Source organism: Myiozetetes cayanensis, unplaced genomic scaffold (genome assembly GCF_022539395.1).
Source record: "Myiozetetes cayanensis isolate MyiCay16 unplaced genomic scaffold, myiCay2020 scf30, whole genome shotgun sequence".
Classification (NCBI taxonomy): Eukaryota; Metazoa; Chordata; class Aves; order Passeriformes; family Tyrannidae; genus Myiozetetes; species Myiozetetes cayanensis.
In genome coordinates, this window is record NW_026087522.1 from 3,050,334 (window position 1) to 3,076,256 (window position 25,923).

Here is a 25,923-nt window from a genome sequence, read left to right on the forward strand (position 1 = left end):
TCATCCTGGAGAGCCCTCTAGCGAGAGCAGCGCCCGCCCGAGCCCGCCGGGCTCCCGGGGATGCGCCGGGATGCTGCTGCACCCGGGGGATGCTCTGGGGGGCTGTCACACCCAAGGGATGCGCTGGGATGTGGAGAAGAGGAAAGAAAGCCCACAAAAGATCTGTTTCTGAGCTAGAAATGGCAGCGCTGGCTGCTGTGCTGTGCCTAGAAAAGCTCTGCAGCCAGAAATAGATCTTCTCCTGCCTTATGAGAGGGCCAAGAATGGAAACTGCAGGTGCATGCCTTGCTCTGGCCTGGGGCACTGTAGCTCCCAGTGCCACAGGTGTGGCTGTGCCCTACCTGTTCCACAGCGTTACACCCCACGCCCTTCCCGGGGACCAAGGTGTGGTGACAGTGGGAGGAATTGGGCATGCTGTGTTTCTAGGATGTGAGGCCAGGCAGAAGCACTGCTGCCAGATGGCCAGGAGGAAGTTCACCCCAGTATAAAAGCAGGGAAAGTCTGTCTAAGGGCAGAGGGGTGATACCCCTGGATGCAGCTGGCTTCTTGCAAGGACTAGCATGAGAAGCTGAGCAGGGTTTCACATCTTTTTCCAGCCTCTGTGATGCCAGAGCTCTTCCAGCTCCAAAATCTTCGGGGCTTCACCTGTTCTCTGTGCACTGGGGGTTGCTGCTCTCCCTCTCCCAGAAAGCCCAGGCACTGTGTGAGCCATGGGTGGTTTCTAGGTCATTCAGTGCTGCTGCTGCCAGAGACACCCCTGGGCTGCACATTGCCTGTCCCTGAGCCACTGTGTGTGTGCAGGGCTTGGCACAGTGAAGTCCTGTGACAGCAGTGAGGAAGGTGACAGTGGTGCCAAGGACAGCCCGCCCAGCTGCTGCCTGTGCAGGCTGCACCTCACTGCGTGGATGGCAACTGCTGGCAGGTGTTTTTGAACAGGTCAGCATCCACCCTGCTCTGCAGAGATGTGTTTGCTGACTGTGCCAAGCAGCACTTGGCAGGCAGAACCCTCAGTGTGACTGACAAAGTCAGGTTATCTCCTTGGCGGTGGTTTGCAGCCAGCGGTGCTGCCAGGCTGGGTCAGGTGCCAAGCTGGAAAATGCCACTCGAGGCATTTTCTTAACTGCTCATCAGGAACAGCAAGTGGAAGCAGGCTTTGCTCCTGCACTGCTCTGGTATCTTCCTGCCCCAGGGCCCTGCAGGTCAGGAGCATCTGCAGCTGGCGGGTTCAGTCCTGCTGATCCTGTTCCTGCCACTCCTTCCCCTGGGCGGTGGGGGGAGCAGGGGGTCCTCACTGGGCACACTGCACGTGTGCAGCCTGCACAGGGACAGATCCTGCTGATTTCCTGCACTCATCTGCCCCAGTTCCCTCGTCCAACAAGTGGGGGGCTGTAGGAGTCAGCCTGTACTTTGTCCTTCTCCTGCCACAGCTCCTTCCCCCTGCAGGGGAGGCGGCTCATTCCTGCTGCGCCAGCGCCGCTGCTGCTCCTGCTGCACTTGCCTTTCCCTTTTCCCTGTGAGTCCCTGGCAGAACCCGTCAGCTGGTTCAGAACGTGGCCACGCTGTCACTCAGGCTGGTCCTCGGGGTGAGTGGGACGTGGGAAGGGGGAGCAGGAGGAGGAGGAGGAGGTCAGGCTGCAGCGTGGCACTGCAGCGCGGCTCACGCTGAAGATCTCCTTATGTAAAATTCATCTGCAGAAATCAGCTGTGCCACTTCGGAGCAGGGAAGTGGGCTGTGCTCTGCTCACGGCAGCTGCAGGCAACAGGATGTTGAGGTTCTGCTTTTGCTTCAGCCTCATGTTTTCGGCTGAGTGTCGATAGGTGTCGAGTAGTCTCCTCTTGCTTGCTGTCCTGTACAGCAGTGAGGGGTGTGCAGGACCCCCTGTCCCCGGGGCCTGGGGCTCTGGGGGCACTGTGGTGCTGGGCCTAGGTGTTCCCTGGGGCCAGTGCACTGCTCCTGCCACTGACCTGCAGGGGAAACCAGCAGCACCTCAGCTTTGGTTCACCCAGGGGAATCCTTGAGGAAGTTTGGAAGTGTTATTGACAGGGGGTAAGAGATTTTCTTTGGCAGAGGTTGGACAGTAAAAGCGTGCAGCAATGACATATATTTAATAAGGGCACCATGAGATGGAAGGCTGGGAGAAAGGATCCCTGCAGGGAGGTTGTTTGAGATGCTCCACAGTGAGGAATGAGCCCTTTGAAGCATCCGACAGAGGCCGGTGTCAGAGGCAGCCAGACCAGATGGACGGGTCTGCTCTGCCCCAGAGGCCTCTCTGCTCATGCAGAGGCATTCCCGGCTCTCAGAGCTGGGTGATGATTCACAGGGAAGCACCGGTCCATGGGCTAAGCCTGCCACGTGAACTCTTGGTCTGGTCAGCAAGGGCCAGCAACACTTCCCTGCACTGGGCTGGGCTGGTTTCACACCAGGACAATTGTCTGCCCTTTCCCAGGTCATTCCTGGGACCTGCTGCCATGAGTGGGGGGAGCCAGCTGGAGTTCTGCACTGCCAGCAGTGCTGCTGCCCGTGACAGATCCTCTGCCAGAGCCCCGGCCATTCCTCGCTGTGCTGCGGCCTCTGCACGGCATCAGAAACATTATCCTCCTCTCTCTAGCAAGTGTGTGGGAGCCGATGAATTTGGGCGTGGGAGCCCTCGTTAGGGGGAAAGTTCCTGAGGGAAAGTTCCCGAGGGAGGCCAGCATGGCTGATTTCTGCGGGAACTGCTGGCTGTTATTTTTAAACAACAATAGTTTAATAAATAAATAAACTTGCTGCCACGGAAGGATATCGCATCAGCCAGGGCTGCTGAGGCCGGTATTTCCTTGCAAAATGGAAGGGGCAGGTGTGTCCCTTCTCTCTGCCCCCGTCCCCCTCTGGTTCCTTGGTACTGGGAAGCCCCCTTCCCTGGGCAAGGCTTCCCAAGGTGGGTGAGCCTTCTGGGTGGGAGCCCCACTTCCTGGGGGGAGTGAGGATTCCTGGGAGCCCCTTGCACCCCTGGGCAGTTCCCAGCCAGCGTGGGGTCTTCTCTGGCACGTCCAGAGTGGAAGGAATCTGCGTCCTGCTGTCTGTGTGACAGCACAGGTGCAGCCCAATAAATGTGAGATGAATTGGGGGGGGATCGGGTTTCACAGTCCACTGCCCTCTCGAGAGGGGGGTTCCTGTGGCGAGGGGGCAGCAGGGCAGCCTGGGGGGGTGACACCGATGTGCCCCGGCCCCGCCTTTGGGCAGAAATAGGTGCATTTGGGAGTTCTCGTGGGAAAGGAGCAGAGAGGCGGCTGTCAGCCCCGGCCGGGCGGGGAGGGGGTTCGGGGACGCTGCCCCGCGTCCATCCCCGCGGCCGGGGGGTCCGGCGGGGGGGCTCCGGGGCCGGTCCCTCCCGGCGGGCGGTGCCGGGGGCGGGCGCTCCCCGCCGCCAGTAGCGCGGTGCGGGGGCGGGCGGCCCGAGCGGAGCGGGGCGCGATGGGGGCGGCGGCGCGGCCGCAGTGAGCCCGGCGGGGAGCGGAGCGGAGCGGAGCGGGGAGCGGCGCCGATGGCGTTCAGCGCCTGGCAGATCCTCTCGCCGGTGCAGTGGGCCCGGTGGACCTGGTCGGCGGTGCGGGGCGGGGGCGGCCCCGAGGAGGGGGACGGCGGGGCCGGGGCGGCCGAGGAGGAGGAGGACGAGGAGGACCAGGACCCTCCGGCGGGGGGCTCGGCCCTCAGCTTCAGGCAAGTGACCCACGGACCCCTCCCCTGCCGCTGCCCGCCCTCCCGCGGCGCCCGCACCCACGCGGGACGCCCACGCGCGGCGTGCGGGGCTGCGGGCGCGTCTCCCCCGGCCCTCTCCCCATCCGCCCCTCGCTGCCCGCTCGCTGCCTGCCTGCCGGGGGTCCCGCATCGCACCGCGCCGGGGGGCTGGGGAGGCCGGGCCGGAGCCGGGCGCTGCTTCTCGGAGGATGCCGGGGGGCACGGGGTCGGGACAGCCGGGCTTCTCCCCGCGGCAGCCCCCGGGGCGGCGGGGGAGCTGCTGCGGGAGAAGACGCTGCGGGGCTGCGTGTCCTTGGAGGCCCGTGGTGGATGCTCAGCTCGGGAATGACCTGGCAGAAGCCCTCCCGAAGGTCTGGGGCACACGGGGGGCTGCTCACGCTGATGTTTCACCTGCTCTCCCTTTTCCGTTTGTCAGCGTGTCCCGCTGGACAGGAGCGAGCACCAGCCCCGGATGCCCACGGCCGGCTGCCGGCCTGGCTGGACCTGTAGGCGGTGTGGAGGATTTCGGAGGTAGCCTTGAAAGCAGTAATTCCTCACTCTTTTCCCCCCCCTCGGCAGCTCGGACTCCACTGATAATTTTGAGACCCCTGAAGCAGAAACGCCGACCTGCTCGCCTCTAAAGGAGTTCTGCGAGCCGCCGGGACCACCAGAGCCCGAGGTCGGGACCCCAGGTAAAGAGCTGGCGTGCACCTTCTGCTCTCGGGGCTCTGCTCCAGAGGCAGAAAGGCAGGGTGGGGTCAAGGAGGCAAAGTTGCTGGCTTTGAATAACGCCTGCCACATTTTTTGTGGTTAATGGCCTGGACGGTTCAAATGCCGGGGTTGGGCTGGGCGCTACACAAGGGGTGTGATGAGTTGATCGCGAGGAGCCTGAGGATGTTGTTAAATTATTTTGGCGGATAAACGTCCCTCTACCACTTTGCCTGCAGCCTGGGGGCTGCCCCCATGCTCCTGGCTGGTGGGAGCTGCCTCTGTGTGCCCCCTGTGTTGCTTGCCCCTGGCTCTCGCACAGGAGCTGGGTTTGTGTCCCCCAGGCTGGTCAGTGGTGGGGATTTCATTTCATGGTCCATTTTTCCCTGGAGTTAGGTGCCAGGTGTCCTTTCTGTGTGGCTGTTGTTAAAGAGGCGAAAGCTCAATGCTGCTAAGCCCCATTTCTGGAGAAATTGTGGGGGATCTGTTGTAAATGTGTGGGGTTTTCTTTGCCGGTGGTCCTGAGCTGTTGCAGGGTGGCTGGGCAGTGTCAGGGTGTCTGTGAGCCCCTGGCGGGGTCTGTGGGAGAGAAGCTTTTCCAGGGTGTGAGGCAGCATGTGGTGGGCCTGGAAGTCCTGGACAGGCCATCCTGGGCATCCCCAGCCCTCTCCTGCCTCCCACTGCTGTGGGCCCTGGTATGTGACGTGCAATGTGCTCACAGCAGTGGCTGGGAGCTTTCTATAGGGCTGGTTTTGGAGCATGTGGCATCATGGCAGTAACAGGATGCCATGGCTCACCACCTCCTGTGATGTTGTTCTGCTGATGGGATGGATCTGGGTGCTCAGCCATCCCTGTGGAGAACACAGGTTTGTTTGCTGTGATGGAGAGAGCATTCAGTTCACCCTTGCAATGATCTTGGGATAATCCTTCTCTTTTAAGAAGGGATGATAGAGGCATCTTTACTTTGGGGATAATGCCTGGGGAGGGGGAGAAGGAGATAAAGACTTTCCTAGAAGGTAGGAGGATCATTTCTGCCAAAGCTCAGGCAAGTGCACTGCCTCAGACTGCAGGGTGTCACTGTCCCTGTGTGTGCCTGTGCCCCTGTCCTGGGACGAGCAGCTCCTGCTCAGCAGCGAGGGAGCGGCTGCTCCTGCACACAAAGCTCCCAGTGTTGCAGAGCCGAGGGGATGATCTCCAGCAAAAGCTGTTTTTCTGTGCTGGCTGGCGGAGAGCAGGATGTTGGAGCCAGCAGAGCCAAACCGTGGTGCCACTGCACCCGGCTCTGGCCCCTTCCTGCCCGCATTTCTGGCCGCGGCTCCTCAGTGTCTCTGGAACGGTGGAGGGAAGGCATTGCCCACGTGCAGACGTGTTTGCAGCGTGCAGAGGCACCCTGGGGTGTTCCACCACCTTACCAATGTAATCTATGCATTAAGGCCTCATCTTTGCGATGCTGCACCACGGCAGCCTGTGCTCTTCCATCCGGCTGCAGCTCGGGAGCAGCAGTGGGAATGAATGCCTGGATGGAGGCAATCCAGTGTAATGGCTGCTCGTCAGCACCAAGGCAGCTGAGCTGTCACCCACAGCCAGAGCCACTGCCCTGCAGTCCCTGGGGAATGGCTGCTGGCCACGCTGGAGTGTGTGGGGGCATTGCTGGAGCAGGACCTGCGGGCAGCAGCGGCATTCCCGACCCGGAGGGACAGCGAGGAGCAGGCCCTGTCTGTTGTGCAGCTTCAGTCTCACCCTGCCTTGGAAATAAATCGGGTGAGGCAATGTGTAAGACAGGAGCTGTGACTCCAGGGCTGGCTGCTCTGCACACAGCCGAGGTGACCTGGCTGCATTAAACTCTGTTCTGGGGGACAGAAATTCAGCCCCAGAGGGGGCTGCAGTGAGGCTTTATGCCCACCCAGGATCACTCAGACAGTTTCCTCTTGCTGTCTCTCATGGTGGGGGCTGTAATGCTGTCCCGTTCTTGCTCAAGTTATCTCCAGTCATCTGCCAGTAGGTATTTTGCAGGAGGAAATGAGCAGAAGCAGCAGATCTGGAGCCGTCATTGCTGGGAGCGGGCTCGCAGGCTCTCACTGCCGTTGCCCTGACGCAGGGCACGTGTTTTCCGGTGCGTTAGCAGCAGCATCGCTTGCCGGTATGCTAATTCTTAACAGAATAGGTTTAAAAATAGCCCAACGGCTGTTGAACACAAGCGGAAAGCCAAAAGAGGAAAGGAGTGGTTGGCGACGGAGGGCTGAGCTGGATGCAGGGGCAGATATCCTGCGCTGAGCCGGGGGAGTGCGTGACTCACGCCGGGCACTGAGCCTGAGCCCGGTCCAAGGCTGGGAGAGTGCAGGGGTGGTTCTTTCCCTGCACTTGGCACGCGGGGCCGCGCAGGGATCTCTGCTGCTCTGCTCGGCGGCTGCCCGGGGGATGGAAAGGGCGCCGAGCCTTTGCCTTGCGGCGCTGCCGCTGCCAAGTGTTCCTGATTCGTCTGAGGGAGCGAGGGGTGGCATGTTGGAAAGCTGTTTAAGTCGGTGTTTGTGTTTAATTTCAGCCCAAGGAAGACAAGCGAAGCAATTATAATGCACAGGCACAAAAGTGCCTATTACTGCGGTGCCAGACTGTCCTGACTGTTTTTCTTTAAAGAATATAAAATTTCGTTTTCACTTTGTAGCATCCCCTCCGGGTACCTGCCTGGACCAGGAGCAGGTTTGCAGCCTGCTGGGACAGCTGGGACAATGGTTGTTCTCGGGGATCCAGCACACCCTGTGCTGGGTCTGTTTGGGACAGATCCCGGAGTCACTGCGTGTGCCATTCTGCTGGCAGTGTCCTTCTTCGTGCTGGGACTAAACTGCCTCCACCTGCCAGGCACGGTGCCAGAGGTGGAACGGGAGAGCCCAGGGTCACCTTTAAAGGATGCTGCAGGAAGGCATCAGCTGGGATGCCTCTGGAAAGGGCTGGTCCGAGGGGGAGAGCTGTGTCTTGTGGGTGGGTGCCAGGCTGTCTTCTCCTGGGGTCCCATGGGGCATTCAGCACAGTTTCAGACCAAAAGGAGGGTTTGAGCAGTGACAGGGCTGGGGGGCAGTGATGGGGCTGGGGGGCAGTGGGAGAGCTGGGGGCCAGCAGCTGGAACTGGGGGACACTGGTTGTTTCCACAAGCTGCTTTCCCAGGCAGGAGCCGTGAGTGGAGGGAGTACGTGCGGAGCCAACACGGTTGCTCACAACGTGACTGCCCGGGGCTGGCGGGAGCTGCGCTCGCTTCAGGAAGTCGGAGCATTCAGAGGAGGAGCAGGGAGAGCCACAGGCAGAGTGCTGGGGCTGGGGAGGGCTCTGGGGGGGCAGAGCCAGTGCTGCAGCGAGGTATCGCCATGCTCGTACCCAGCACTGCCAGGCTGTGGGGGCTGGAGCACAGCACTCTGCTCTTCCCAAGCCCCCCAAGGCCCTTCAGGTCACTGGGTTGTGCATCCTGTGTAATTGTTCCTGCAGGAACCTGTGCTCCCATCGTGCTGCGTTGAAGGCAGAGGAAATGCAGAGGGGGAGGAACTGAGGGAAAACTGCCTCGAGCTTGCAGGAGGGATGTTTCTGCTGCAAAAGACTTCCAAAACCATAGGCAAGCACCTGAGCTGCCCTTCGCCCACACCTCCTGTCTCCCAGTACATCCCAGTTCCTCAGCTCTCGGACTGGCCGAGCGGATGGGCTGTGCTGTGGGAGGGGATGGAGCAGCCGAGCTCTCTCAGGTGCAGAAAACAGGGAATCCCAAAACTGGAAAACTTGGGTGGGTGGTTCTTCTGATTTTTGTGACAAAATGGTTGTTCTGAGCAATGGCCACATGGTGCCATCTCTCCTTCCCTCCCCGCCCTGCAGACACCACAGCACAGAGAGGTGGTTTGCGTGCCGACTGCTTGTTATTCAAGAAGTAATTACTCACTGCTTGGGTTAGAAACCAGGATGGGCTCATGTCTGTGAGAACAGACTGCCAAACCTTCTGCTGGGAACGCAAAATGCACTTAAAAGGTCCTTTTGCCCTGACTTTGAAGTCTGTTCTTCTGTTCAGGGCTGTCTCAGGAAGGCTTCAAACACCTGAGCAACACAGCAAGTGTAATGAAGTTTTCTTTGGGGTCTTTTAAGAAAGTTTTCCTGGTTCCTAATGATGGGAAGGCCTGGCAGGCGCTGCCTTGGACTGGCTGCACTCCAAGTACTCATCCACTAGATTTGTGTTTACTGATGCGTTTTCTGGGGCATCAAGGCAACATCTACTTGGAGGGAGCTTTTTTTGCAGTCACAGGGAGCATTTTTGCAGTCACAGGGAGCGCACAGACCCTCATGATTCATTTCCATGGCTTTTAGCATCCTGGGGATCAATTATGCAAACCACAAGCCATCAGCTGAGTCAGGATCGTTGGCTCCATGTCCTGGGTTAGCCTCAGGACCAGATATTTGCCTGATGCACTTTTCCTCTGCCAGGCTGTGACTCTGTCACCAGCAAACCCCCATTCCGTCATACCTTGAGAGCAAAGGAAAGATTAAACAGTAAAAGGATTGAGGGGAAGGGATCAGAGTAATAGTGATTAAGTCATGGATCAGGATTTGTGATGAGGAGATGCTGACAGCAGTGTGGAGAGCCTGGCGTGACTGCAGCAGGATTCCTGCAGGTGAAGAGTCAGTTTGCATCTGGCAGCTTCCCCCTGCCTGGTGCACACCCAGCCCTGCAGCCCCGGCACCAGGCAGCTGACCCCCAGATCCCCCCTGCAGCCTGTTTCTGCTTCTTCTTGAGCACACCATTCCATTCTCCTTCTCCCTGGGGCCTGCTTAGTCACATTTCATGGTGTTCTCTCCTGTTGTGCTTCCCTAAACACCCCTTGCTAATTTTTAGCTCTCTGCTCAGGTGAGAAGTGACTCCCTGTCATCTGGCAGGAGGGAAGCTGAGTTTTGAGTCAGTGGATTCTCCACAAAATCTGAACCTGGAGCAGCTGTGAGGAGGGGACAGAAACCCCTCGGGGAGGGGTTGCACTGCAGGTGGAGGTTTAACCATGTCCTTTTATTTTTCAGAGCCAGGTGACCATGGGGACCTGCTGGTAGGGGGAGCCTGCCCGGCTGGCTCTCCCAGGAAGCACTCCAAGGATGAGGCTCAGCCGGAGACCGGAGCCCCTAAAGCCAGCTCAGATGCTAAAGGGGAAACTGGCCCCGACAGCTCATCCCTGACACAGCCTCTGGCCGGGCAGGGCTGCAGGGCTGACCCTGGCCACGCTGCCGTGCCCGCTGCAGAGCCAGCCCCGGTGCCCCATGCGGGCACAGCCACCGGGGAGCGGGTCATGTCAGGAGGGGACGTGGCAGACGCTGGCACGGGGCTGGTGGAGCTGAGGGCTGATGGCCTGGCCCAGGAGCAGCTCGGGAAAGGGAAAACACCTTCGCTGGGGAGGAAAACAGAAGAAGCCACAGAGGAGACCCCAGTGCCCCAAGCATCCTACCAGCTTGACCCCGAGCAGTGCGACGGGAGCGTGAACCCCGCTGTGGCAGGGAACTGCCAGCTGCAGAGCTCTCCCCTGGCAGCCCCATGCCACCTCCCCCATCCCAGTGAGCTGGGGGGGGACCCAGCCCCAGAGCCCGCAGGGCAGGTCCCAAAACCTGAGGTTGGTTTTACGGAGGTGGGAGAGAGCACAGAGGCCCGGAGAGCTTCACCCAGGAGGGGCAGCAGGATCCCGGCCAGCAAGCTGACACCAAAGAGACACCGAGAGCCCCCCAGGAAACCAGCTGAGGATGCAGAGAGGGGTCCCATGGAGCCACCACCGCCCCGGGGCTCCCCCCAGCTGGGTCCCCGTCACAACTCCCTCAGTGGCAGCTCAGCACTGCAGAACTTGCCAACTCTCCCAAAGGGCTCTTACCAGTTTGACCCCAATAACTTTGACTCTGTGGATCCATTCAAGCCCACCAAGACACTCGCCAGCACTGCCACCGACTCCTGCTCCACTGCAGATAACAGCCTCAATGAAATCCTCGAGTCTCAGACGCTGGAGGCGCAGGATGATCCCCTGAAAGGCAGAGACTCCCCCAAGAAGTCCAAGTCACGCCTGATAACGTGAGTGCTGGTGTGCATGGAGCCGGTGCTGTGGCCCCCTCTGCTCCCCCCTGTGCAGGCAGAGCCGTGGTGGTGATGGTGGTGATGGTGATGCTGGTGGTGCTTCTGCTCCGGTGCCTTCTGAGCAAGCCCAAAATCCCACTGTGCACCTCAGGTTCTGCTGCTGCCCCTGTGTAATCTGCCCCTTGTCCTGGCGGAGGGACAGCTCCCCTCTCCCTGCTGTGAGCAGAGGGACAGGTGTCCTGATGCGGTGCCAGTGTCCTGAGTCCAGGCAGAGCGGGGCAGGCTGGATTGGGACCTGCCTGCAGGATCACCTCTTTGGAAACCCCTCGAGAGCCCAGCTGGTGGGTGCAGGTGTGGTGTCAGAGGAAACCTGCAGCGAAGGCTGGAGCTGGTGGGTTTTCTGGGCTCACAGGATCTGGTGGACACAGGTGTGTCATTGGTCAGGTGTTGCTGGGACACTGTGTGAGCTGCCACTGGATTTCTGTTTTATATCAGGGGAAGCAAACAGGCTGGACAGGCAGATTGTTACTCTGCTGCCTGATTCTCTGGTGGGAAAACTGGAGAGCGGGTTTTTACAGAGAGAGAGAGCCTCGCGGGCAAAAATCAGGCTGTGTTGGATGTTTCTGTCCTGGAAATACTTTGCAGAGAGTGGATACAAATTCTTTTAGAGCTGGTGTTCTCACGTGTGGCTGTGTGTGAGCAGAGCTGACAGGGAGGGGAAGCAGCAGGGAGTTCTCTGCATCCCTTTGGAGCAGTGTGGGCAGCTCTGGGTGCTCACCGCCCTGGCAGTAAGGTTTGTGGTTGGATCTCACCCCGCTGCTGGGGATAGCAAATGCAGGATCAGAGCATCCCATGTGTGTGTGCCTTCCCAAAGACTGAGCTGGGCAGCTCACTGTGCTTCTCCAGAGCAGAGTTAACATCCAGGTCTTTTCACACGCTCTTCTTCTCTCCATCTGTCCGTCTCTCTCCCTGTCCGTGCTTTGGTGCATCAGGACTACTGAGCAAGTGAAATTTCTCTGTTTTCTGTTGTAAGTACTCTCTCCTGTATTCCTTTTCTTTTCCTTTGCTGTTTTTGTCCTCTCTCTGGGTGTGTGCTGCCCCAGTTGTCTCCATGGCATGCCAGCTCCTTCTGCCCTTTGACTTGTGCTCTCTGCTGTCTGGTTTGTGTCCCGCACCCCTCGGCCGGGTCCCCGGGGCGGCTTAGCCTGGCAAGTGCCTGGGAGTGAGGGAGGAGAGGAGAGCAGAGCTGAGCTGAGCTGCACCAGAGGCCTGTGCTTGCCCTCACAGCATGCCACCTCACAGCATCTTCTGGTGGTGGACAAGTGCTCCAACCTTCAGCTGATGGAGGGGGAGCAGGTCTGTGTGCAATCCAGAGCTGTTATCTTGGTGCTGGGGGGAGCTCAAAGCAGCTACCAGATGATGTGATAACCGTGGTGCAGGAGAGGGCGCAGAGCAGGGTGTGTCTGGCTGCTTGCAGCAGGGCACGAGGGAGGAAAGCAGTGCAGTGATTCCTCAGTGAGAGCCAGGTGTGCATGGCAGCGTGCAAAGGAACCCTGCGTGCCACGTCGCTCAGTGTGCTCTGCTGCGCATGTGTGCGATGGGGAGGCTGCAGAGTGCGGTGGGTGGGGGCCACTCCCGAAACCTGGGAACAGCTCAAGCCTCTGACCATGTCCCCACGAAGGGGAGCACAGTGTCTGGAGGCCAGGATCCCTCCCCAGCTCCCTGCAGTGGCTGTCACACGAGCTGTTCCAGCCCAGCGAGTGCCTCCTGGGTGGTCGGACACGGCCACGAGCCTGGGAGATCGCTGAGTGTGGAGTGAGAGGGGGTGAGATGCAGGAGGAAAGCTTGTGTTCTGCCACCCACATTCCCGCTGGGACTGTCCCTCTGCTGCCTGGTGCTCGTTCAAGGAGCTGATGCCCGGTGCACTGGGATGCAGCTGTGCCTGCAGTCCCGAGCGGATGGCCTCTGGATGGGTGTCTTGAGGAATGTGGGATGAAGTTCCAGGGAAAGCTTCCTCGCTGGAGGGCAAGGGGACCACCTGCAAGACCCACCTGGGCTAAACTTCCCACCCACAAGGCCCTTCTCCTTGGGACAGTGTTTGCTTCAGGTGGAGTGTTCATTGGAGGCACAGCGCATTGCTCCGGTGCTCTCCCGCCCTCTGCACGGGTCTGACTCACATGGGAGACATGTGGATGCTGTGGAGAAGTCCCAGACAAACCTCCAGCTGCAGGGACAGCCTGGAAATGGTCCTTCCTGCAGAAAATCAACACGCCCTGAGGCCCTGGGTGCCCTTGCAGTGGATGCACGGGGCGAGGGTGCAGCGAGGGAAATCCTTCTTTGGCGGCTCCTTGGCAGTCGCCTCTCTCGCCGTCAGCCCCTCGGGGTCCTTACCTTCCTCAGGAATAAACACCTCACAGACAAACCCAACTGCTCTGTAGTCGTGTCTTTTGTTTGCCTGTTCCTTCTGTTCCTTCCAGAACTCGCTCTGCCTCGGTGTTGATGGGTGAGTGGGGTGCTGGCACGCGGCGGGTGCAACGCTGGCGCTGGGGCTGCCTCCCCCTGCTTGGGCTGTCTCACACGCACCCCGCCTGCCCCACACTGCCCCCCGGCCCCTCCTCAGCCCCTGCTTCTCTCTCCCACAGGAGTGGCTGCAAGGTGAAGCAGCACGAGGCGAAGCCCCTGGCCCTGGATGTCAGCGCTCAGGTACGTGGGGGGGTCCCACTCACCCCCAGAGCTGCAGGGCTGATCCCCCTGGACTCGCCCAGTCGTGCTTAACTGCCTGCCTTGGTCGTGCAGGAGGAAGGAGTGCTGATCTCAGAAATCCCAGATATTGCCAATAGGGATGGACATGCCACTGATGAGGAGAAGCTGGCCTCCACCACCTCCGGGCAGAAACTGGCTGGGCTGGACAAGAAGGCTGAGCCAGAGGATGACCTGGAGTACTTCGAGTGCTCGAATGTCCCCGCGCCCGCGGCGAAGCAGAGACCAGAGGCAGGTAAGGAACAGCCCCACTGGCTCTGGGAATGCACTCAGGGAACCTGCCCTGTCTCCCAGGCTGCAGGATCCCTGCTCAGAGCCTGTGCCAGGAGCAGGGCTCAGTGTCCCAGCACAGGAGCTGTGGCTGATGGAGATCTCAGTGATGCTACAGAGACCCTTGCTATTGCTCCTGGAGGAATTCCACTGCCAGTCTCCCATGTAATTAGCCTCTCTGACCAAGCCATTACAGAATAATTAAAAGCCAGGCGACATGACATTTAATCAATAGCCAAGCCCTAGGTGCAAGCAGGAGAGATCACCACAGGAGGTTTGCAGCCCTTCCCTCTGCAGGGACCCATTAATCATTTCTCCTATGGCTGTGCTGCTCTGCCGGCTCCAGGGAGAGGAGAATGGTCCTTTGTCCTCAAGGGAGGAAAATCTGACAGCCAAGAGAGAGGCTGGGAGGGTTTATTTATTGCTGTTGATCTCGGAGGGCCAGGCAGGTGCACAGGCTGGATGCTGGCTGCAGGGATGGGGTGGGAGCTGTGGATGCAGCCACTGGCCAGGGCACAGGGATAAATAGAGGGAAACAGTGGGAAATCTGCAGTCACCATCATTCTGTTACCTCATTCCTTTCTGAGCTGGGCTCCTGAAATACATTGTTCTGTGCCCAATCAACATCTGAATCATGTCTGCAGTTGTGTGAGTGAGGTCCATAAATTACCCCCCGTGCTGTGTGAGGCAGCTCCATGGGCACAGGGCAGGGTGTCCCTCCCTCGGGGCAGGGTGTCTCTCCTCTCTGCTGTTGGGAACAGCAGGGGCCATGTGGCAGCTCCTTTGGAGGGTGTTGGGACCAGCTCGTGGCTGAGCCTCGTGCTGTTTGGAGTGGTCTGAACATCCCAGGGATGGATCCTGCCCAAGTGCAGGATGTCTCATGCATCTTCCCCCTCCTCGGTCACCGTGGTCTCAGGGAAGGACTGGCATGGGTGGCAGCCATGGGGACACGGGCAGGGGCTGAACTGCCACCAGAGGGGGGTGTTGGTTTCCACTCCAGGGAGTGCAGGAGGGCTGGCACGGGGCAGGATGTGGCACTTGGGGACCTCAGTGGTCTTAGAGGACTTTTCCAGCCAGAATGATTCCGTGCAAGGGCAGGAGCTGGGGGAAAGAAGCCTTTGGGAGGGGAAGCTCAGGGGATGGAGAGGCTCAGGGGTACCCTCCTGCCCCCAGAAAATCTGCACGTGCCCCAGGATCCTGTTTCCAAGCCGATAAAAGGTTGTGTTTCCTTGTCTTTAGGCTTCGAAAAGGAGATCTGCAAGCAGATGGAAAAGGACGGGCCTGGCATCTTCCCTGTGAGTGCCTCTCGCTTCCTCCTCTCTGAAATGAGTTTCTTTGGGAGGTAAAATTCTTGACAAGCCCACGCAGAGACTTGATAAAAATAGCGGAGGTTTCCTGGCAGGCCTGGAGGAGCCTGGCAGAGGCTGAGCCCTCCTGGATGGGCGCTGTGGTGTGGGAGCAGGGAGGGAGGGAGGCAGGGAGTGATGCTGGGGATGGAGCAGGGCTGGTGCAGAGCCAGGGCAGCTCTGGGAAATGGCTGAAGGACAGAGAGGGGGCAGAGGAGACCACGGGGAGGGGACAAGCTGCTGGACACGGGCTGTGACTCACGTGGAGTGTCCAGGGCTGGCTCTGATGTCCTGTCTGTGCCAGTGCCTTCTGCACGGGATTCTCAACCACTGCTCTCAGGAAGGCAGCTGACAGCAGAGACAGGGCATTAATAGAAAAGCCCTGGCTTTGCAGCTACCCCAACCCTGGCACCCCCACAGTGGCAGCTCTGTGCAGGGGCACCCCTGACGTGCCCCAAGGAGCCCCAAGACTCCTCCACTGCGGGGGGACCCAGTGCCAGATTAGCCATCCCTGCCCAAAGCTGCTCGAGGTGACAAGCAGATGACAATGAGATTAGCAACATCAGCAGAACCAGCTCCTCTGAGACAGATTTAACTGTGCTGAGCCCCACAAGGACATCAGGCAAAGTGAACCTCTTGTTCTGTGCCCTGGGCAGCGCGGTCAGACCTCAGTCCCACAGACAAGCTGGTACCCAAAGGTACCTGTGGGTGCTCAGGCATGCACCTGCCTTTGGGAGATGCTGTGGGATGCCAAACCTCCTCAGGGTTGGGGTGCCTGGACCCAAAACTACCCCCATGGGTGGCCCTGGGGGATCCCCACCAGGGGCCATGGCTGCAGCAGGGCTGGGAGGGCCACGAAGGGCTCGTTGTGCTTGAATTGAGCAGCAGCCAAAGCCCCGGGGAGGAGGGAAGGGGAGAAGTGCTCCAGTGCTCTGGTTTCCAAAGCACGAGGAGCAGGCTGCCTCCTTCCCCCCAGCACTTCTCTATTTATGGCCTGGCAGCCCGTTCCCAAGGAGATGACTGCACGGCTGCCACTCGGCTGGGTGATGAAAGGAGGAACAGGCGGTGCTGTCAGCCCGGCTTGGAGGAATGTTCCTGGAGGCCTGTCAGGCTGCAGGACCCCCTGGGGGAAGTGATGGGGCTGGAATCCACTAAAACCTCATAAAGGCTCTCCCAGGTGTCTGATGCAGGCTCTGGGTTGTCCATGTGTGCAGGAAGGGAAGTGCAGTGCCTGACCAGAGGCTGATAAAACAGGGGAGAACACTCCAAACAGGGGAGGTGGGGTGAAAGAAACCGCCCATGGCATCCCAGCTGGGTAATTCCCCCAGGACAATCCCGGGCTGTGCCCCATGGACAAGTGCCCCAGCAGGAGCGAGGGTCCCCTGGACGGCATCTGCCTCAGCGAGTCGGAGAAGACGGCCGTGCTGACGCTCATCAGAGAGGAGGTAACAGCCCAGGGTCCCCGTTCCCAGGGCTGCCCCTCCCCACACCCCAACCTGCCCACTGCCATGGGGGGTGGGAGCAGCACCGCTCTGCCCTGGGGGGGTCTGGTCCCTCTGGCAGCGAGGGGAAATCCCCCCAGAGCACATCCCAAAGGTCCCGTGTCTGCTGCAACCCAGATCATCACCAAGGAGATCGAGGCCAACGAGTGGAAGAAGAAATACGAGGAGAGCCGGCAGGAAGTGCTGGAGATGAGGTAGGGGCCATCCCCTGGCTCTGGGCTCCGTGCATTCCCGGCGGGAAGAGCGGGCTGTAATGGGATGACACGGATCAGCCAGGGTGGGATGTCTCAGAGAGATGTTCTCTTTGTGCTGGTGCCGTGTCAAGCCTGCTCGTTCCTTTGTTGGGGGAATAAAAGCCCTTTAGCTGTGCCAGCCCCAGTGGCAGTGGCAGAGGGGGGTCTTGGCCTGGAGCAGCAGTGATGGGTGTCACAGCCCCAGCATACGGGGCAGGTTGATGCCAGCAGAGCTGGAGGTGTGTGTCCACAGAAAACTGCAGCCTCTCACCTGATTTTTTTCTTTCTTCCTTCTAGGAAAATCGTGGCTGAGTATGAGAAGACCATTGCCCAGATGATAGGTACTGTGCTGTCAGCTGGCCAGGCGTGCAGGGCAGGGATCTGGCTGCCTCAGCCATCCCTGCTCAGTCACTGTGTCCGTGTTGTTTGTTCTCCACCACAGAGGACGAGCAGAGGACCAACATGACATCTCAGAAGAATCTGCAGCAGCTCACGATGGAAAAGGAGCAGGCTCTGGCAGACCTGAACTCAGTGGAGAGGTCCCTGTCGGATCTGTTCAGGAGATATGAAAACCTGAAGGGCGTCCTGGAAGGCTTTAAGAAGGTCCTTACCTTGGGTTCCCCTCTGTCCCTGCAGCCCTTGTCCCTGGACACAGGGTTCCCATAAAGCCACACTCCATCTTTCCGTGCTGCTGAGCTGGATAAGGGGCTCCAGCATAAGGCAGAGGCTGTTTCTATTTAAAGCCTTTATTTTTACACTCAGAACAGGATCTATCATCCCATCAGAGCAATGTCTCCGTGCCCAGTCCCAATGCAGATGGGTGTACTTTCTTTTCCAGAATGAGGAAGCTCTGAAGAAATGTGCTCAAGATTATCTAACCCGGGTCAAGCAGGAAGAGCAGCGGTATCAGGCCCTGAAAGTCCATGCAGAAGAAAAATTGGACAAGTAAGGTCATGCATGAGATTGCTGGGTGCTTCAATACTTGCAGGGCAGCAGCTCCATTTGCTTTTCAGAGGCTGGAAGGCAGGAGCTGAATGGTGTGAAAAGCTGCATTTTACAACCCCAGGCCCAAGTGACTCTTAAGTAAGGCAGCACAAATCCCTGAATGCATTCTCTGATCTCTGCTTATTTATTTTCTAATGGAGAATCTGAAGTTCACGGTCTATTTACAGTCACTTACCAAGTTCCCCTGTTTCAGAGAGCTCCTGTTTGTGGTGTGCAAAGGGGCCACACAGCCCCTGGGCTCAGCTGATGAGCAGGAGCTCACCAGCACGTTGTAGCCCTGAGCAAAGTGGGTGAGGAACTGGTTTAGGGCAGAGTTTCCTACAGGAGGAGCCGAATTAATCCCATTTCATCCAGTTCCCATACGGGAAAACCACCTCTGGTGCATCCAGGCCAGCAGGAGCCGGGCTCTGCTGATACCCCAAGCTGCGCCCTGGTGCTCCTGCCTGCACCCAGACCTGAGCACCAGCCCTTTCTCTCCATCCCCCTGCAGAGCCAACGAGGAGATCGCCCAGGTGCGCACGAAGGCCAAGGCGGAGAGCGCGGCGCTGCACGCGGGGCTGCGCAAGGAGCAGATGAAGGTGGAGTCCCTGGAGAGAGCCCTCCAGCAGAAGGTAACACGCCTGCCCCACAACTCTCTGCCAGCCCTTTTTTTGTGTGTGTGTTTCGTGGGGTTGGTTTGGTTTTTTTGGGCAGAACGGGCAGAGCTCACTTACGTGTGCCCGCTCACAGAGATGTGGGCTGGGCACAGTGAGGTGGGCTGGGGCCGGGCAGCTGCAGGTCTCTGCAGCACTGGGGTCTGACAGGGATGAGGAGGGGTCTCCAGGGAGCCTGGATGCACAGAGGAGCTGTCACAGGGGCAGGTCTAGCAGCCAGCTGCCCCTTCCTGCACAGGCTCGGTGGCAGATGAGCCTGGGTTATCCCCCCCTCTGCCACCACAGGGGTCCCCAAGGTCTGCTTTTCTTCCAGAACCAGGAGATCGAGGAGCTGACCAAGATCTGCGACGAGCTGATAGCGAAGCTGGGGAAGTCAGACTGAGCCCCACCGCCCTCGCCCGGCACTCTGCACTTGGCTGCTTTTCTCGTGACGTCAAGCACCTTGCCTTACCCCCGGGACCCCCCTGCAGCGAAGAACACGTGTCCAGCTGCCCCCCTCAGCTGCTGGATCCGTGGCTCCCCAGCAGAGCTGCTCCCCTTGCTGTCCCTGTCTGCTTCCCACAGCTCTGGGACTGGGATCCCTGCAGTCAGGCTGGGAATCCTGCGGTCAGCCAGGGCCTGTGTGTCCCTCCCAGGGCCTGCTGTGCTGTCCATCTGCCCCAGTGCCACCTCTCAGCTGGGAGGTGACACCTCAGGCTCTGTCCCCCTTGGCTGGGCTGGGTCTGGTTGTGTCCCCACCACACTCTGTTCACTCACTGTCCTCACGGGCTCAGCTGCACAGGTACAGCCACGTGGTAGGTCCTGCCCTGGGACACGGGTGATGCCAGGGCTCGCCCTGCTGGCTCTTGCACTGGGAAAGGGGGCCTGGCACACGCATGGCCGGTCTCTGGTTTGTGGGTGAAGCACAGCACAGCCCGTCCCTGTCCCTGGCCGTGCCAGCCTCAGAGGACGGAGCCAACATCTCTGCATTCGTGCACTTTATGAGCATTTATGGGCACTCTCTCAGGCTTTCTGCTCACTCCTTCCAGTCAGGCACAGCCCTCCTGCACGCCTCGGTTCCCCCAGAGCACCAAACAGGCACGTAAGCAGTAGTAACTTCAGTCCTCTCGGTGGAGGGTCCAGGTGAGGGGAGGCAGGGGAGCTGCTGCACCAGGAGGTGTTTGACAAACAGGGGAGATGTTGGTTCTGGGGAGCTGGGACTGCCTGTCCTCCCCGTGGCCCCTCCCGTGGCTCGTCCTTCCCGTGGGGTTGAACACGGGCAAAGCCAAGGCTGTTGCTGTTGGCTCCGGGTGCCGTGGCGAGGTCAGGGCGCTGCTGTGGAGGCTGCAGGAGGAAGGAAGCAAACCCTGAGCTGCCCCACGGCTCTGCTGACTGAGAGCTTTTCCAGAAGGGCAGAAGGAGCTCAGTGCTGCCCTGGCTCCCACGCTGCTGTCAAAACTGCCCTTACAGCACTGAATATTAAGAGAACCCAACAAAACCCAGCCTTTACAGGCACAGGCAGACCCAGACACTAAAATAGCCTTTGAAATCTGCCTGGATGCAGCCCTCCCTGGTGAGTTCTGGCGCTGTTCACGCCATGCAGTGCCACGTTTCCCTGCCTGCAGTGCCTTGGGAGCAGCACTCGGTGCCCAGCCTCAGGCAGGGGCTGGTGACGTGTGTGTGTGCCATGGGCCGTGATCTGGAGTGTGCCATGGGGCAGGGGGATCTGTGGGTTGTGGGCACAGCCCCTCGGGGTCAGGGCAGACCCAGCCCATGCTGCAGGAGGCAGATGGATGGGATCGGGAAGGAGCTGCAGTTGTGGATTCTCTGCCTTGAACGGGTAGTCCTAAAGTGTGAGATAAGGGAAATATTTGCAGTTTGGACTGTTTCCTGCCCAGCCTGTTGAACACTTTCACAAACCTTTTTGCTGCTACGTTTTTGTAACAGAATTGAGCTCTTTTCCTTCTATTTTCTAATTCCCTGTGTTGAGCATGCAGAGCAAACACCTGTTTAAGCCAGAGCCATACACTTGATTATATTTTATTAGTTATATAATGTATAGAGAGAGTTTATTATACACCTAAGCAAAGCCTGCCCCAGCACACAGCCTCCCAGCCTGCTCTCCATGCTCCCAGTTATCCCAGTGATGGGCTGGTCACTGTGTGATGGGAAGCCAGTGGCTGACACCACTCGGAGCTGTGCACCTGTGGCTTGTGCTGGATATTCACCCATTGCACAGTTGACAGGAAGAACCTTTCTTTCCCTCTTTTTTCTTCCCCTTTGACCTCCCCACGTGTCCCTCTCCCAGGCTGGTGGAAAAGCCTCAGTCATACAATCAGCAAAGACTGTTTCTGTCCCACTTGGGGGGATCTGATAAAGCAAATACCTGAGACCCAGAGATTTCTTGAGCAGTTGGGGTTTTGTCTTTGCAGCTCTTGAGGAGCTGGAGAGCAGTGTAGCACAACCTCTCAGAGCTGGTGAAAGGCTGGTCCCAGGTAGGGACTGCAGCAGCCTCCTGCCCTGCTCAGGGCCGTGATGCTCGTGTGCTGGCTTGGCTCCACGTGTGAGGTTGTCTGAGGTTGGTCTCTCCTCGGGGTGCTGCTCTGGCCCTCGTGGCTGGCACGGAGTTGCAGAAGTTTGGGTTTCACCACCCGGCACTTCCCCAGAGCCCTGACCTGCGCACGGTGTGGTCACTGCTGCATCCTTCCCCTCCGAGCTGTCTGCAGAGCACGGCTCCACGGTGATCACCCCCAGGGCAGAGCCCTCCACCCCTCCTGTCCTGTCCCTGCTCCCCCATGTCACCCGGTCCCTCCACGCTGCCTCCCTCACCTGGCGCTGTCCGACCCTGGGCCTGTCCGCTTGCACCCCAGTCTGGGCCAAGAAGATTCCTAAGGAATGATTTATCAACTATAATATGGTTATAGTTACATATATATAAATACATACATAATGGCTATAGTGCTATAAAATAGAAGGTGTGTGCTTGCAGAGGGGCAGGACTGTTGTGTCTCTCGTGCTGAAGTGCCAACACTGTGGCATCCCCATGGCCAGCATGGGAACAGCCGGTCCCCCTGCAGGGCGTCCCAGCCTGGGTGTGTCTGTCCTGTGATCCTTGCAGTAGAGTTTAAATGCCCCTTTCTGGCAGTGACAGGCCCTGCCCGTGTTGCTACTTGCAGTGTGCATTTGCCAGCAGATCTGTCTGTAATGAAGTGCCAACCCCCCAACCACTGACAGCTTCCCCCGTCCCCCCAGTGTGATTCCCCAGGCAGGACCTTCCTCTGCTCTGACTCTGCTTCGTGCCATGCGTGTAACTGCCATCGCCATCAGTTTTATATGTATGATAATTTCCCTTTTATATGTCAGGTAAATATTTGTAAGAGTTATACTCACACAAATGAGATTATTATAATGATTACTAATATATTTTTTTTCCCATGTTTCATTGCCTGAGTAAAAATTGTGTTTATCACTCTTGGAAGCTTTCTTGGTGTTTGTGGGGTGGGTGAAGGGTGTTTGGAGGAGTTGGCTTTGCCTTCCAGGGTGGGCCACGTTCTGCCTCGTGTTTATTAATGTGGTTTGCGTTGCAGCTGGTTTCAGATAAGCACAGTTATCATCTGTGCCTGAAATCCATGTTCCTGAGCTCTGAAATTCAGACCTGGAGTGACTTTGCTGCCCCTGGGACTCCCACCATGCTGCAATGACGCTGAACTGCTGACGCTGAACCACCAGCACCGCTCCCACGCTCTGCCTGCTCCTGTGCCCCAGCCTGGCCCGTGCCCTTGGGGAGCTGTGTCTTGTCCTCCCCAGCTAAGATGGCATTATCCAGGGGCTGCAGTGAGGCGTCATCCCCTTCCCCCTGTCCAATCACCCAAGCAGATTAGCTGTGAGAGCTTAAGACAAAACAGCAGCTACGCACCCCGCGCTGCACACTGCTGAGAATGCCCTCCCTGAAGACCCTCCTGGCCCTGGCCATTGTCACGTCCCTGGCTGGAGAAAGTAAGTGTCCCCTGGCTCCAGGTTACAGGTAAATTGCTGTAGCTGCTCCTGTGCTTGCTGCTGCCCTGTCCCTGCACCCGCCCGCGGGCTCCCACTGTGCCCCCGTCCCACGCTGCTCCCACCCCTTGCACGAGGTGGTCTCTTGTGTGGGGAAGGGGGCTTTCTCCTTTGAGTAGCACGCAGAGGAGCCCCCTGCCCTTCGCCTCTCTGCCACTGGCACAAAGCCTGGGTGTGCAGGGACTGCAGAGCCTCCGGTGTCCAGCTCCAGTGGAGCCGAGGAGGTACCTGAGCCAAAACACAGCAGCCTCTCGTGGCTGGGGCTGTGCTTCCCAGCTAAAACTTGGTTCCTCCAAGGCAGAATCACAAAAAGCCCTCGTTGAAGTCAGGAGGGGGGTTGCACTGCTCAGAGCAATGCCATGGAGTGGGGGTAGCTCTGGACTGTTTTGGGGTCTTTGGACCGAGGCAGGGTGAACCTGCCTGTGTTTTTAGCTCAGGGCAGATGAAAGGCTGTTCTGTGCTGTGAAGAACCGCAAAGGAGATGCAAAGCAGCCCCTCAGAGGCAGCTGGGCCACTGTGGGTCAATGGCAGGCGCTTACTCGCATCTGACCCCATGAAGTCCCAATTCTCCCCACTCGTGGTTTTCCTCCTCTCCCTGAGATGAAGGTGGGGGCTCTGGCCAGGAGCCTGTCCCCACTGCCACGAGAGGGCTCTGCTCCGCCAGCAAAGCAGAGACGAGTTACTCCCAACACCAGCGGTACTTTACCCATCCCCATCCAAATCAAGGATTCATAATTTCAGGAGAGAGCAGGATCTTCAGGTTTGCGTTTTTCTGGTCTATGTGCGTGCTCCGAAGGGTCGCACCACTATCGGCTCCGACACACAGGAGCAAGGGGCTGGCTGTTGTCTGACCTGCCCATGCCCTCCTCTGAGGACGATCTGGAGATGGCTCGTCCTTCCTGACGGACTCGCCTGCGTGGCACTTTGCTGCCTGTCACCGCTCTTGTCCCCTTTAGGCTGAGCTTCCTGAGCCCAGGGTAGTGTATGGGAGCTGCTGTCATTTACAGACACAAATACACAAAGCCTGCTCCCACAGGTTGGATGAATCCTCCCTTCTCCCCCATGAAACACTCATTAAAATGAAATTTGGCACAAGAAGACCTGTGACTCCCTGTCCCTGTGCTGGGGTTCACCAGTGCCTGTAGAGACCCAGAGACTCTGGCAGAGCACTGGGGGCTCCAGTCACTGCTCTCACTCCTCCTTCTCCTCCTCGTTTTTGCCAAGGTAAAGCGCTGAAATGCCACAAATGTGTTGCGTCCAACGAGAACGACTGCAACAAGCAGGGCTCCCACAGCTGCCCCCAGTACGCCGACGCCTGCTCCACCATCACTGCTCCCAGTAAGTCCTTTGGCTTGGGGGACCGGGGGTCCTGGGGCGTGGGGGGACTTTAGGGGCTGGGAACAGGAGGGTGAGGAGAAGCAGGGGACCTGCTGATGGAGCAGGAGGTGGCCTCCTCTTGCGGGCAGGAGCGAGACCTTTTCATTCCACGTCCGCACCGCAGCGTGCTGGGACTCAGCCCTGCTTTCTCCTCTCCTCCCGCAGTGAACCCCTCGGTTCCCGGGAGTGCCTGACCCCCCCCGTGTCGCGTTGCCTTTCCTTGCAGACAGCGTCATTAAGTCCTGCTCCTACAAGTCCTTCTGCGACCAGGCGCGCCGCGGCGGCTCCGGCGGGGCTACCGTGCGATGCTGCTTCACCGACGACTGCAACGGGCCGGCGGGGGGCTCCCGGAACGGCGGGGGGGTCCCGCCGCCGCCCCTGCCCAGCCTGCTGGCCGCGGCGCTGGCCGGCACGCTGCTGCTGGGCTGGCTCTGAGGGGCCCGGCGTAGCTGCTCGCTGCTCTAGCCTAGGGATGCGCGGGCAGGGGGCTCTCTCTGTGGGAGGGGGGGGGTCCCGCTGCCACCAGTCCAATAAACGCTGCCGTTGAGAACCGTGCTCGCAGCCTCTCATTGACAGGGACACCAGAACCACGACAGAACGTCCCGAAATGGGCTGGGTTGGCTCCTGGGGGGCTTTGCCAGGCAGAGCGCGAGGGCCCGGAGCAGATTCCCCCCTCTCAGCTGTCCCAACAGAGATGCCTTTGGGCTGCTTTCTGCTAACTTGGCACTCGGCTGTGGGGAGCAGTTTCTTTCCTCCTGTGGCTGCAAAGACGTGGGGGAGATGTGGGGCTGCTCTGTGGTCCCAGCTAAACGTCTGCTAGAAAGACCCCCAGGAGTGCTTGGTGTAGTTTGGTTTTGTGAGGGAGAATGGTAAAAGTGAGTGAACAGAATGAGGAGAAGAAAAGGGGGACTGATGAACAGAGAGAAGGATGGTTGGGACCATGGGAATTTGACTGCAAGAACTATAATGCAAGGCAAGCAGCAAACAGCAGCCGTCTGCTGGAGTCTGCCCCATTAAACACTCAAGAAAAAGGGGAACAAGTACTGAAACCAAACAGAGCAAGCCTGAACAGAAGAAAAGAAGTAATTCAGCACTCTCGTTTCCAGCCACGGAACTCCCAGCTGGAGGATGCTGCTGGAACAGAGACTTTGGTGAGTGGTGGTGGGTGAGAAAGAAGTCCTGGAGAACATGGATATGAAGTCTTGTGAGGGTAAACACCAGACAAGAGGGATGCTGAGCTGCTGCCACTGGAGAGTAGTGTCTGGAAAGCAGATTATTCCCTGTCTGCTGTGGGTCTGGCTCCTTCCCCAGGGCACATGAAGGGTGTTCTGTTCTCCTGCGGGGTCTCTGGGTGCTGGTGGGATCTCCAAAGGCCCTGGAGTAGAGACATGCCCTGCCCTGGGACTCCTCTCATGGTCCGACATCTGCTAACGGTGTGTCTCAGCGAGTCCCAGGGGCTGCTCGCACGCCCCGACAGGCTACAGCAGTAAACGCACTGGAAAATCCATGAGAGAACTGCCAGGCTCTCGGAACGAACAGAGGGCAGCGCTGTGACTCGCTGCCGTGTGACCGTGCACGGAGCACAGCGCTGCCCCGGGCTCCGGCGGGTCACAAGGGCTGCGAGAGATGCCCCGGTATAAAAATACTCCGTGGAACAGTTTAGTCTTTGCAAAGGGAGGGATGATGGCGAGAGCGGGAGGCAGCGGTGGCAGGGCAGGGCGCGGGAGCTCCAGCGAGGATGCCGCGAGCAGGCAGCGCAGCCAGCAGTGGGAAGGAGAGGACACGCGTGGGCTGGACGAGGGTTGCGGGTGTCCCTGAGCCAGGCTCCTGAGCACCCTTGGCGGCGACGGCAGTATCAGAATCGGTTTCACCCGCGCCGGGAGAAAGTGCTTCGGGGCCACGTGCAGTTCCGGAGAGAAAGCGGGGGCTTCTCTTGGGCGGCACGAGGGCAGGGGTGTTTCCTGCTCCCCAAATCCACCCCGAACTCACTCCAGCCGCAGCTTTCCAAAGGGATGCTCCTGCAGGAACCACGAGCCAAACCGGGCAACTCGGTTCCATCAGTGCCAGACTCCAGCACACGCTGAGCGCTCTTGCGCGGGGTCTGGGGGGAGTCATCGGGAAGGACCCGAGCCTGGCACTGGACGGCTCTGGGGGGCGCAGGGGACCTGCACCAGGCTGGTATCGGGGCTGGCACAGGGCTGGTCCCAACCCCTCCCCGCGGCGACGGCGGCGGCCCCGGGGGCGCGGGAAGG

At 59.1% G+C, this 25,923-nt stretch overlaps 1 protein-coding gene across 3 annotated transcripts; it reads left to right on the forward strand.

Annotated features, from left to right (window-relative positions):
• The first annotated feature begins 3,496 nt into the window (after positions 1-3,496).
• On the forward strand, positions 3,497-21,715 carry TACC1 (transforming acidic coiled-coil containing protein 1). 3 transcript variants are annotated; one of them, XM_050325703.1, is made up of 14 exons: positions 3,497-3,700; positions 4,298-4,410; positions 9,464-10,490; positions 11,486-11,521; positions 13,136-13,196; positions 13,290-13,488; positions 14,763-14,818; positions 16,198-16,314; positions 16,489-16,565; positions 16,902-16,945; positions 17,047-17,207; positions 17,443-17,549; positions 18,100-18,220; positions 18,576-21,715. In XM_050325703.1, exons 1-14 carry the CDS (start codon positions 3,525-3,527, stop codon positions 18,642-18,644), a joined length of 2,364 nt encoding a protein of 787 aa, XP_050181660.1. In that variant the 5' UTR covers positions 3,497-3,524; the 3' UTR covers positions 18,645-21,715. The 3 variants fall into 3 exon arrangements, with proteins under 3 accessions (XP_050181660.1, XP_050181661.1, XP_050181662.1); XM_050325704.1 differs by lacking the exon at positions 11,486-11,521; XM_050325705.1 differs by lacking the exons at positions 4,298-4,410; positions 9,464-10,490; positions 11,486-11,521.
• Positions 21,716-25,923: the final 4,208 nt, after the last annotated feature.